General features: G+C 41.6%; 1 protein-coding gene across 13 annotated transcripts in view; it reads left to right on the top strand.

Annotated features, from left to right (window-relative positions):
• Nucleotides 1-13,452, top strand: part of NRCAM (neuronal cell adhesion molecule) — a 219,790-nt gene that overhangs the window by 97,306 nt on the left and 109,032 nt on the right. For 8 of the 13 annotated variants that reach the window (XM_078674305.1, XM_078674308.1, XM_078674314.1 and 5 more), the window contains 4 exons: nucleotides 1,421-1,450; nucleotides 3,989-4,090; nucleotides 9,935-10,132; nucleotides 11,905-11,975. In XM_078674305.1, the coding sequence (XP_078530431.1) occupies nucleotides 1,421-1,450; nucleotides 3,989-4,090; nucleotides 9,935-10,132; nucleotides 11,905-11,975 (401 nt within the window). The remainder of the gene's footprint in view (nucleotides 1-1,420; nucleotides 1,451-3,988; nucleotides 4,091-9,934; nucleotides 10,133-11,904; nucleotides 11,976-13,452) is intronic. The other 5 variants (XM_078674316.1, XM_078674310.1, XM_078674315.1 and 2 more) reach the window with 1 other exon arrangement.

Genomic DNA, 13,452 nt, shown 5'->3' with positions numbered 1-13,452 from the left:
CTATTTTGATGCCCTCCTCAACAACTATAGAAATGTCCCTCACTTTATTGTGAATATGAAAGCAGCATAACTTTAGGCCTGGGCAATATTTTAATTACCCTAGCATAATTTGAGTAATGTGGGAAATTTCGAGTTGCACCTAGTAAGTGAAATTCCCGAATACACTTTAACGCCCCTTCACACAAGTATGCACCATTTGCTATCAAAATTTGCTATTCACTTTCTCACCGCGACTGAGTGGGAACAACAGAACACTGGCAACTGTTGTTCTTGCTGACTTTTACTGCACTTTTTATGCAAAGAGTGTCCTAAGGTCATAAAATGACACTGACACATTTCATATATTGTGCGAAATAACAGCTTTCCATTTCATGTAAATTTGCGAAATTTCATGTACTAACAAAAAAGTGAATTGTGCAAATCTAGCACTTCCATACATAACTTTAGCATTGTGTAGCTCATACTTTTCCTCATAATCAGGATAAAGTAATACCTGTGTGAACAAAAGATGATAGTAAGCAACATTTTAGACTACTTCTTAATGCAAATTATATAGTGAGAAGTCTCAATGTAAAGATCTCGGGCAAGTATTGGGTTCCCGAGATATCCATAAGCAGTTAGTGGTAGGGAAACATTACAGGAAGGTAATGCAAATCAGAATCAACATCTTTTTGATAACAAATACAATATATTCAATGTTTGCTGCTGCCAATAAATGCAAAATATTCTGTGATGACATATGGTTCTGACTAATGTTTGGAAGGAGATACATTTTCAAGTTATCTTTGCTAGCATCCATGCCCTGACCAAAGGCTTATTACATCATCATAATAGTCCAAGATAATTTTTAGTCTGAAGAAGTAAATTGGTGGGATTAGGGAGAGTGTAATCATCTCATCACCTATACCACCTAGGACACTTTTTGGATAATTACAGTCACAGTATGTTTGACCACTGAGTATAATACATTTAACAATCATTATCCTAACTCTTTGGCTTAATGTGTCTAGTGGACCGTGGGTCTCAAGTTTTAGTACAACAAAAACTTGAAAATATCTCATTTCTGCAGGCAGATAGTGTCTCATCAAGATCCCAGTTCCCTTGCTTCAGACATTGGAAGTGTCGAGTACCACATGCAGCTCTAGGAGGACTGGAAAGGCAATATTTACAAACACTGACATTTTCAGAGATGCATATAGTCAAAAATAGTGTGAATTTAGTGTAGTCAGTACTAATTTCCATATTTATTTATTTGGGAGAGCAGGATGAGAATGAATAGCTATACTCTGCAGTGGTGGAGCTACTTTAACTTTATCTGTTGCCTGAAACAAGTATAATCACTTAACATGTCTAATCATAATTCACTATTTAAATTGTCTACTAACATTTACTAAATGCTTCGTGTTCATATCCTTTCCAGCTCCTACCCCAACTCCACCTATGGTTTACGGTAAACAATTGCCAAGCCTACTTGTGTGTTTGCTCTGTGCATTTGTAACTTTCACCAATTAAAGTTTGCAGCATCTCTTCTTTTTTTTCAGAGCAGCTATACAGTGTGTCTTTTGCTTGTTATATTTATTTTTGCCTATGCTGTAGAGATTTTGCCATTTTGCTCCAATTTATTTGACGTAAACTGTTTCAGTTTATTCCACGGTCATCCAGGAATTTCATCTTTGAAGACATTTTTTGGTTCAAAATTTTCCAATCTGACCACTATGCTTATTATTTAAGGGACACACAGGACAAAGGAAACATCACACAATATTGCAATGCTAACCCCGAATTACAGTTATGGGTAGGGGTTACATACTAAACACTAGAAAACTCTATTTACCCCTTACTAAAGTAATACTTTAGTTTGAAACAAATTATTTCACATTGAAGGAGGTTTCATATTGTCACTTTATATCATACAGCAAGTTTGGAATTAACATGGATGCCATATGTATTCATCCATAATAGCCACATTTGAAGTGTGTTACACATACTACTATAGTATCATTTCTCTATTTAAATTTTCCCTCCAACATTTGTATCTCGTTCATCCAACACCTTAACATTTATACAAAGACAATACCTGTTATCACCTAGGTTGCAGCATTATAAATGCTACAATAAAAATCAGTTTTATAACAGTAAAACTTTACAAATAAAAACATTAATAAAATGGTTTGTGAATTATGTTTCATCAACAACCTTCTTCAGGACATTCTTTTAAAAAGGAATTTTCTTTTGAAGAATACAGTTTTATAAAATCACTGAATTCATATTCAGGACTTCATTTTACACTGCTAGTAATTCTTACAGTTGTTACTTGATGACATGCATTGCAACGCCCTATAAAAAAAATAATAATAAAAAAATAACATTTTCACAGCCCTAACCTCATAAATTAATAAAATCTTACAAAAGAGTCCTACCTGAAATAGAAACCCAATTTTATAATTCGCTTTTCAATAGCACAAGTATGAGGGAAAACGTCACAAAATTCTCTTCATCTAATAATGTGTAACGGGCCACTGCTATGTTTTTTTAACCAACCATTTTAATTGAAGTCGATCGAATTTATTTTTTAGCACATGTTTCCATATAAAAACCCAGATTGCACTGGTATGAGGCACATCACGTTTTTCCATGCATGACCATCAATAATGAATTGGTCAGTAAAATAAATGCATAATAACCAGGGACAGGATAGGAACAAATGATCCTGCTTAAAATCTTATTATGAACTGGAGTTTTGTATTTTGAAATCCCAGAATCAGCATCTTGGAACATGAGATTACATAAGATTTGCAAGTTTTCCATAATAAACTGCTAGTAAGTGAAATAGTATACACATAGTATTTCTCTAATAATATGATTACTTATATCCCATAGCTTATTATTTAGTCATTCTCAGTAATTTTCACCTAAGAACTAATTTGCAAACTTTCATTGAAGAGTGTTCACACTTTTAGTTCAGTATTCCTTTTCTGCAACATCACCTAATACTAAGTTATACCGTCCAAAAAGCACAGTTTCAAAACATGTTGAAAATTCACATGCAGCTTTTGTACATTTTCCGCAACATGCCACAACCATGTAAAGGATTCATTTCACTTATCATAAAGCAGTTGTTTTTAATAAACTACTGTGATGTTTAAGGAGTGATAAAACGGCCACCATTGTGTTCTGAGAATTTACAGTAGTCTCATTATAAACAAAAGTGAAACATGCTTTCACAAATTCTATAATAAAGCTATTAGAGTTGGTCAGAAAGGCACACACAACTCTCATTCAGTTGTTTGCTTAATTGATCTAAGCACATCTTCTTGGGCACTGACATTTTCCTGTAATTACTTTTTTCAAAAATACTGATCTTATGGTCAATCTTGGTAAATGTCTTTTAGCTCGTTGTTCGTACACAACATAATTCCTAATTCATTAAGGACATCTCAAAATACTTTAAGCAAGTATGTAAGGTTCCCTAGTTACAAAACGCATGTATGACTCTATAGTTTTAGAAAATACTTGGAACAGAATATACCATGCCATCACGCTCTACAGTAATGTGGAACAAAGAAATCAGACTCCAATTGCCTTATACCCATTGAATTCTGAAACAGTTTCAGCATGTTTCCACTATGTTTTTGATTTCTTATAGGAAGCTAAGTTTGAGTTAGTTAGTCACTCAAGATCCTTAGTAATACACTTTTGTAGAGGTAAACAACACTTTATAATTTCCTTTTTCATGAATTATGGAAGCTTCATTTTCATTGACATATGCATGGATGCAGTGAATTCCCTGCATTATCATACTATGCATTCATTTTTTATTTGCATGCACATTCAAACTGTACAATATTCATAAGACTTATTGTATTTTTTTTTCTTACTATGCTTCAGATTTTGTTTTGCAGAAAAATATGCAAAGGTGCCTTATTTTATGGTGCAATCTACTTGAATGTTTAATTATTTGTTTACTATATGTATGTGTCACTTGCAGATCGTCCAAACCAGCCTTTTGACTTAGAGTTGACAGGACATGAAGAAAGAAGTGTGCAGCTTTCATGGATACCTGGAGCCGACAACAACAGCCCAATTACAAGTGTGTATTTATCTGCTAAATAGAATAAATAAAGTGGTGTCTTACATGTTCGACTACAATCCAAGGGGTCTGTCAAAATATAATTCTTTGGTAGAATTAATGTACTATGTCAGGCTGTAAATGAAATCTGCCCACTGCCTCCAATGAAAACTATTAGAAATTATCTATGGTTGTTTCAGGACAATCCATGAACCAAATAACTCTAAGAATAATGTGTTAATCTTTGCCGCATTTCAAAATATCATGTTCTTCTAAGTTCAAAGAGTAATGCGAAGTTCAAGCTTTAATTCAGTGGAAAAATTAAAGAACGGAGCTGTTATAGTTAACACCAATACTGCTACAACACAAAACCTAAAAAGATGCAAAATTCAAAATCTAAAGTACTACTGCACCCTTAAGTACCACCCCTTCCATCATGGGTGAACTGTGGCAATGAGATGTAAAAATAAAAAGAGTCTGCATGTATGTATGTATGTGTTGGTGTTAAATGTTTGTATTACTATAAAAGTGTCTGACATTGAGGGCTTGAACATTTCATTTTCTTTTTTTAAAGACTTAAACATTTGGTTTTGTGTTATAATAAGGTGTTGTAATGCTACTTTAAACAATGTTCCTTACATGCTACTGTGTGAGTGCACTTTAGTTATTGTATGATGACGTTCCACATTTCTTTTCTTTTTAAAAGTGGGGTTCTAAGTGTAATTATTACTGATCTGATTAGTGGTATTCTAGAGTTATGTTGTGTGGTGTTTTATGTGGGAAATATCTGGAGTTGTAAAACGTGTATGGTAGTATTATGGTTACATTAACAACTGAACTTTAGAATTTCACATGTTTTTAGGTTTTTGTTTTCTAGCCAATATTGACGTCCATACCAAACTTAATTTCTCCATTTTTTTTTAATTTGTTTCTGTGGGAGAAGTCACCAAGCCTGATAAAAAGGGTTCAATAAAGCATTTCCTTTATTATGTCAACTGGTGAAATATGACATATTTAGTTATAGTATATAGTTAGGCAACCATGTTGTAATGCTCTGAGGTTCTGTGAATCCTGAACCCGTTTCATAAAGGTCATGGTTTCGTTACGAATTTGGTATTAGCGAACCGTAACTAGTTAGTGCGGCAAGTATGAGTGTTTTCATCACATTAGACCGATGGATTCACTACGTATTTAGGGATTTCGTTCTGAACCCTTGGGTTCCATTTTGTGTATGGCAGCCATTTTGTGGTTGCCCTCACATAGGCCGATGACTGTGGCTGAACTATGTACACCTTAGCTCCAGTTCGTGCTGACTCCTGTTTGACCTGAGTGAACTGACCCTGTTGCCTGAAGCTTACCTTGTTAAACCAGTTCCTGCCCTTTAGCTGATCAAGATTAAGGATCAGAGCACAGGAAATCATAAAGTTTTATTGCACACAAATATGCCTTATCCTACTCTCACCTGTTTCTGCTCCTTTCTTTATGGTCTATTTATGATTGGGTTGTGGCCTTTTTTATTATGGGTTCGTTCGACCTGTCTAAAGAAGAATGTTGGGCTTGACCGATGATTGATCATGGGCTGGGCAACTGAAAAGTGTGTTTTACCGTCATGCGATACCTCTGGTGTGGATACATGTGATTGGACAGTTTGTAAATGTTAGGTATTTGTCTGGAATGTGATTTTTGGCATAAAAAGGGATGACTTGCTGTGTAAAATTGAGCAGTCTCCTGAGAACTCATACCGTGATGATTTCTAGGACTTCTGTTACTGGCTGCAGCCAATAAATGTGATCTTTGACGCCACCAAGAAGTTTCCGTGTCTCTGTATTCTAAGACAGGTGGAACCCGAAGACTTTGGCCGTGCCCCTGGCGCCGCTGGGTATTAAATAACCCGGTTCTTCAGCTCCCTTTCACACTTGCCCATGGCTGGATTTAAGGCTCATCTGTGATAGCTCCCTTGCTTTACCCAAGAGTGAAGTGTAATTTGTGGTCTCTGCCCTGCCCAAGGGTCCAGGGTTTTGTCAACCCCCCCACCCTCTTAAATTGTACATAAATTGAAAGGTATGTTGTGCCACATCCCCCGTCTTGTCCAATGTTGAGGCTGTATTTTTTGCCATGTGCCTTGCCTGAAGGTGGGTATTTACTGCCAGCCTCATGACACCTGGCAAAGGGTATGTTATGCCCTGCCCGACTTACATAGGCACCCGCGAAAATCAAGGAGCCCAAAAGTGGCAAATAGGCGGGGTAGGCACCCGCGTTGCAAACAACTACCCTCATGGGGGAATCCCTCAACAGGAGATTCTCTCTTTCAGGGCCACCCAGGGAAATCAGCACAGCGCCCCCAGGCGCTACAGGAACCAAAGACCCAAGTCCAGGGCAAGTCCTTTAGGAAGGTAGGCAGGGGGGGCAAAGGCTGGTGCCCAGGGTCCAGCTCACAGGGCCCTCCAGGCAGGGAGGCTGTCCCAGTGGCGTTCCTCCTGGCGCCCAGCAGCAGCAGGCCCCCCCTCAAGATAGGATCCAGGGAAAGAACATTTACATGGGGTCACCGCCCCTCTTTTATACACCAAATCCCTTTGTTTAGGCTTCAGGGTGAAGTTAAAAACCAGTCGCAGCTAGTTCTGGAGCACTCTGTTGTGCTCAGCCACTCTTCCTATTCACTAGTCAGGCTAGGGTCATCAGTCATTGTCAGCATTGTGAGGGGACAGCCCAGCCCTATTCAGGTCCCAGGTGCACCCCTCCCTCACATTAATATGCAGATCTTTCCACTCACCACCGGGGAAGACCCATCCTGACTCATAGAGCCAGGCACACCAGCCAGTCTCAGCCAATCGCAAGCCAGACAGGGAATTCACATTTACTAGACAGACATGCCAACTTCAGGAAGTGGCACTTCCACACTAGACACATTAAAGCCGCACACATCATCGTGCAGCATTTAATCTCACAAGTCCGCACATACCAAACTCGAGCCTGCACTCCCCACGCATCAGGAACTACCATGGACACACATATTCCCCATGCATTCCTATGGGAGGGTAGGCCAATCTCACAACATGCACTCAGAGAGAGCGCGCACTTTACACTGGGTCACAGTAAAAGTGCGCAGAAGCCAAAAACAACCAACACCAAGTCACTTCTAAAAGCAAAAAGTTTATGGGTGAACCTGCCAGAAGGGCCAAGTCCAACACAACCCCCTTCCAGGCAAAACGCAGGGCAGACCAATCACCACCGTGATGGGCTTCCCTGCTTTGGGCGATAGAACACGGACGCGGGCCCGCAACTGCTGGGACACCCTTCGGTTCTAGGCCACGGTGAACCCATGTGGTTCCTTCTAAAAACACTGTCTGGAACAACTGGGCGACCCCACTGGTACTCCCAAGCTGTCCACGGCCAGGACCAGGACCTGGGCCACCCAGGTGCCACTGGTCCTTGCCAATTCGCAGGCCCGCGGGTAGTAACCCCTTGCACATAGTAGCCATTCTCCACTCTTCCTCTCTGCAGGACAGGGCTAGACTGCCACTGATTCTCAAGCCTAGGGTCTACACCCTCAGGCGGACCAAAAGTCACCGGGGAGGCTCTCCTCCCTCTACCTCTCCTTCTAGGGTTCCTCTTCCTTTGAGAGGTACCCTTAGAACACCAGTCTCCCAACCTAGGGTTTAACCCCTCAGGTTGCACCGGGGTCAGAGGCAGGCTCTCCCACCCTCTACACCCCCTACCAGAGTTCTGCACCCTCCCAACTGGAGTGGTACCCCTGGAAGATGAACCGGTCAGGACACTGGTTACAGACGTCCTTCCCTCTAGGTCAGGCAGATCATGAACCTGGACTCCCAACCTCTGGTCTAAAACCTTTGGCGGAATACTTGCCTGGCACTCCAGGACTTCTGGGGACTCACACACCATCCCCCTGAGGCTAACACATGACTCATATGTTGTGTGAATGTCTGTCTGGCGCAGATCTCCCGTCCACTGTCCATCTGACAGTGCGCGAAGATCCCCCAGAACAGAAGTGGTGTCACCATGGTCACTCCAAGGGAACGTAGCCCAACTGGCTAGTCCCTGACCCACTGGTTCTTCCACTGGGGAACCCATCCCCCATTCACTCCTCACTTCGGACTTCTGTGCCCTCCCAACTGGAGTGGCACTGCCGGACACTAGAACTACGGGAGCACTATTTACAGACGCTCCAGGTTCTCTAGACACTAGGAGATCCTCCTCAAATGGGCTAACATGACAGCCTAGGCCCCCAACCTGGTGTTCCTTTAAGAAACCATCCAAGTTCCGAGACTGGGTTTCGGGCACCTGGGAACCCTCAGTCCCACACTCCCTCCTACTCCACTGAGACAAGACGTGAGCCCCTACACCCCTCTCGCTACACTGGGACCTAGCTGGGCTACTCTGAACCTCTTCCACCACTGTGGGCTGGAAGATACCTGAACCACTACTTTTGAGATCACTCACCAATGACTCTTCAGAACCTCTGGCACTTTCCCAGCGGTCTGCTTCCTTTGCAATGTCCCAAGGTCAAAAGTAGTCACACCTCAACAGGCGTTGGCGCAACTCCGGCACAAAACAATTGAGCATGTGCTCTCTGATAACTAGGTTAAGCAGTGCATCAAAATCAGGTTCCTCATGAACCTCTATCAAATCAAGCAGTGTATCACGACAATCATCCGCAAAATCCCCCCAATCCTGGTGAGGCAGTGTCCTACTGCCCCTGAACTTCAACCTGTAGAGGTCCTCTCGGGAACAAGGTACTATTCTTTGGGAACTGGGAATGGAACTTCCTGCACTGAACTCTATATTGCTGCCACTACTGGACTCAAGCCTCCCTGGGGAATCCAGAAAACTATAACTGCGCTCAGGGGATAATCTACCCTCCAGAGCTATTTTCTCCTGCACACCCAGCTGCGCTATCTCCTTGGCATGCTCTAACCTGAGCTTCTCCAAAGCCACTGGTGCTCCCTTTCTTCCCTCCTATCTACCCCCTCCTCTGGGGACAGGAAAGGGATGGGGTGCTGCACCGGACACTGGACCCATCAAGGGACTCCCTATCTATGGGGTCTTCACTGTCTACTGACGTCCATGCACTGTCATCCTCTTCCTCCTCTTCAGACTCTTCAGGGCTCCCCTCAGACCCACCACCCTCATGGCGTGCAGCCCGGGCCCTCTCTTCCTCACTGCGCTCACGTTCCCAGTCCTCCTTCTGCCATTGGATTAAGTTATCCCTAAGCTTGGACTGGGTGTCTGACTCATTCACTGCGATGTCTCTCTCTTCACAAAACTCTACCAACTCATGCATGCTGTACATAAACAGCCCAACACCCTCCTTCTTTTGGATGGAGACTGAGACTCTGGACAACTGACAGCTTCTTCCATCCAGATTTTGCAAACAACTTACTGGTACATTTTTTCGCTGTTCAGGGCCTCCTTCGTACTCAGCTTAAAAAAGATGATGGCGGTCAAGAACAGCTGATACCTGTCTCTGTGCTCTGTACTCAAAATTGAAGGAAGCCTGGGAAAGCAAATAGGAGCCCGGGTGCACGATCTGCGAATACTAACAGGTGACTGGGGGAAGCTAATTCTCTCTCTTGAACGTCCATCTATCTCAAAACATGAGGGTGAATGAGATCCAGAAAGGAAAACAGCTGTCTTGTTTTGTTTCCTGCAGCTAAATTGATAAATTACATGTTTGCAACGGACACCTATCCATTAACTATAAACTTAATTTCAATTAAGCTTTTTGATGCCTACAAATAATTATAGCTGATTGTATAATTTCTATTTCTCTCATTGTAATGTAAACCGTCTGTGGAGCTGTCAGAGTTTCCAGCCATTAAATTGTACCAAACATAATATCTTTGGTAGGTTTTATCATTGAGTATGAAGATGGTTTACATGAACCTGGTATTTGGCATTACCAGACTGAAGTCCCAGGAACCCAGACAACAGCTGTATTAAAATTGTCCCCATTCGTCAGCTACAGTTTCCGCGTCATCGCTGTTAATGAGATTGGAAGAAGTCAAGCCAGTGAACTATCAGAAACATATGTTACAAAATCAGCAGGTATGTAAAAACATCTGTGTTCTAGCAGATACTGTTATTCTATAGATTTCTTTATCTGTGTTCTATAGGCCGACCTTCTACCAGGTTTGATTAGCTATACGTGTTTTATGGTATAAACCGGGAATCTACTCTTTAACTGAAGGGAATTTAGCTTCATGATTCATTAGGTTGAACAGTTTTAGCTAAATAGCAATCACAGTAACATTACTGAGTGCACAGGAGCTGGTAAGCGATAGATGCAAAGTCTTGCAGTGCTCAGTCTTTATCCTTCTAAGGGTGATGAATAGATGGCATTGAGTTAGATAATAACATCTATCATGCATACTATATCATTTCGCACAGGATATTGTGGGGATTATTGTACAGCACCAATAGGACCAACCAGCTAGTAATATGCAATAAGCATTGCCATGAACGGGCCTTCTTCGGAGGCACACCAGGAATCCCTTAACGATACTGCATGGCATACCAGTCTCACTTGACACATGTTCAGTAGTGTTATTGGTGCACTTAACACTTATTGACATTCAATCATTGGTTTATGCTGATTGATCACACCCTCATATTTCTTCTATACTTCCTGCTGCTCAATGCATGGTTAGCTGTTCACCATTATTGCCAACAGCCAGAAGACACAGGTTACTCATCAACCTGGGCCCTTTTCCTTTTTTAGTACTTCGATCATCTCTAAGAAGTCTGAGAGCCTACAAGCCCAGACTTTCTCAATTACAGCCTGAAGCAATATAGATGTTTCTACTGGTGCCCACTCCCCTACCCTGACCTTTGTCCTGATGAAGATCCCGCCCACAATGCGCGAAACTGACTGTTCCGTTTTGGTGTCGAAACTTCAACACTTCTGTTTATATTTTTGTCAGACATATACAGCAGGGAATGTTTATAACTGTGTTATGACTTGCCATTTAATGATTGGACAGTAATACTGTCAGAATAGTTTGCAATTATTTTATTGATGTATATATGTACGCGCCACTGTCCTTTTCCACAATCCTCCCCATGCACCTATCATCTCACTCCTCTGTGCACCTGTTTCTTACAGAATATATCCACTTAGGATTTGTTTTGCACTTTATAAATTGATGAATTCAAATACTATGATGCAATTAAAGCACATCCATTGTTGGAAAGACTATATGGTGGTGTCTGACTTTGATTAGATACTATTGATTAATACAATGTACTGATTGGTCTGTTCTAATTGAGCTCCACTGGGACACACACTTACTGTACCACTCAGTGCATGGGAAGTAGATCATGCTGAGGCTAGGCATCATTGATTCAAAGACCTAGAAGATCAGAACAAATCTGACCAGTCTTGCTACTGTTTATGCATTGCCTGTTTATTTTTGACATAAACAACCCCACTACCATCACATTTTAGTGGGTATAGCAATTCACAATGACATTTATATAAATACTCAAAAGTAAATCAAGTCTAATAAAATTGGATATAAAAACCAACACTTCACCAAAGGACATTGGAAAATGAGTGACAAGTGTAATAGTGACAGATGTGATGTTTGGTGACATAAAATTTGTTTTCATATGTCGTTAAATTGCAATCTTATCACTGACTTACTTCTCATGGGCATTACAAGTGCCCAGTAGGTCAAATACAGTTTTTATCGTAAGTAAGGGTAGTTCGAACTTTCCCTGAGAGCCCACCACTGTGAGAATACGTGAAGTTTATATCCCACTTAGTATTTGCTATTCTAAATGTAATTCCATTAATGTTGATGATATTTCCATTTTAGAACCAGATAAAAATCCATCCGGTGTCAAAGGGGTTGGATCAGAACCTGATAATTTGGTCATTACCTGGGAGGTAAGGAAATGTTTATTTTCCCCATTTCATCTCTAGTATTGTAGCTTTTGAACTTCCCTATACTTGCAGAGAAACAAGGTTAATGTTAGAAGTGTTTACCAGATCCTTGCATATAATTCAGTAAAACTACAATTATCAGAAGGCTAAATGATTGGGCTTGCCGCCAATCTGCTCTAACTATTGAGGAGTAAAATGCCCACTAGCCACCAACAAATGTATATATATATCTTTTTTATAATGTGATGGCCATGGACCACCTTGGTATTGGGGAATGCCCTCTCAGCCGATGCCCCAACAGACTTTATGTACCTCCAGGGAACATATTGGGGGTTACTAGGGGTATACGAAAACTCACTAGACACCAGGGATTTGTTTACAAAACAAAGAATGGAGTGCGGAAAGCCTGCCCTTGCATTAGGCCAGACTCCCACCGCTAAATAAACAGTCTTTCTGCACCACTTAGGAGCCGATTTAGGACACTACCCCGCATCTGTCCTCACATTGGGGCAAAACGGCCACTAGCCATGAGGAACTGTATTTATTTTTAAACAAATTAAATTGGGGTGGTTTGCTCAGGCTGTGGGCTGTGTCTCCACCTACCAATTGCCGCAGCAGTATGTCTGCCCCCACTCCCTGGAGGAAGGGGGCAAAAAGCCTACTATACAACACTGAGGATTACATTTATAAAGAGGAATGAGGTAGGAGTGTCCCTCCAGGCATTTGGCATGATCCCCACTATTAAAGGTCCCATCGGTCTGTACCCCAATCAGCCCCCACAGCAGAAAGTCCATTGGATGCCAAGGATATCTTTTTAAATATGGTGGAGGCTGTCCATTTCCCCACCTCTTATGTCCTGACAGTCTTTCTGCCCCTCTGTGGAGAGAACCCTCGGTAGTAGGAATGTTGTGAATCCCTGCACGTTCCAGAATCTGTGATTCTAGCCAATGTTTGAAGTGTGCTGGTCATTCTGTGTTAGATTGCATAGTGGAATCCATGCAATCACACCACCCTGGACTCACCTAGATATCTAGGATTCAGTAAGGCCTAGGCTTGGTAGGCTCCCTGAGCGACAGCCAAGTTCAGGCCCAAATACTGCAGCTACCCACATAACCAGAGTGAATCAATTTGGAAGGTAAATTCTTGATGCTTCCTTGTTGGTTTTGAACCCTTACCTGTTGCCAGCGATAGTGTCAGCCTCACAACTGGGATGCTGTTGGGATGCAGGGTGGTAGGAATTTTGTAGATCCCTACAGATTCTGGAACTTTCATTCACAGAACATTGAGGAAAATCTGTGGTTGTGGCCAAAGTTTAATGTTTGCGATGCCTCATTGATAAGAAAATGTAGTGCTAAACATTCATGTCACACCACCATAGACTACCTAGGTGTTTGGGTTTCCCTGGGTGTCAGTCAAGTTTGGGCTCAGATTCCTCAGCTACCTACATCAACAGAATGGGTCAATGTATAAGCTAACATCT

Source organism: Lissotriton helveticus, chromosome 1_1 (assembly GCF_964261635.1).
Source record: "Lissotriton helveticus chromosome 1_1, aLisHel1.1, whole genome shotgun sequence".
NCBI classification, from domain to species: Eukaryota; Metazoa; Chordata; class Amphibia; order Caudata; family Salamandridae; genus Lissotriton; species Lissotriton helveticus.
Note: the sequence above shows the minus strand (reverse complement) of the source record. Positions and strands in the feature narration are given on the sequence as shown.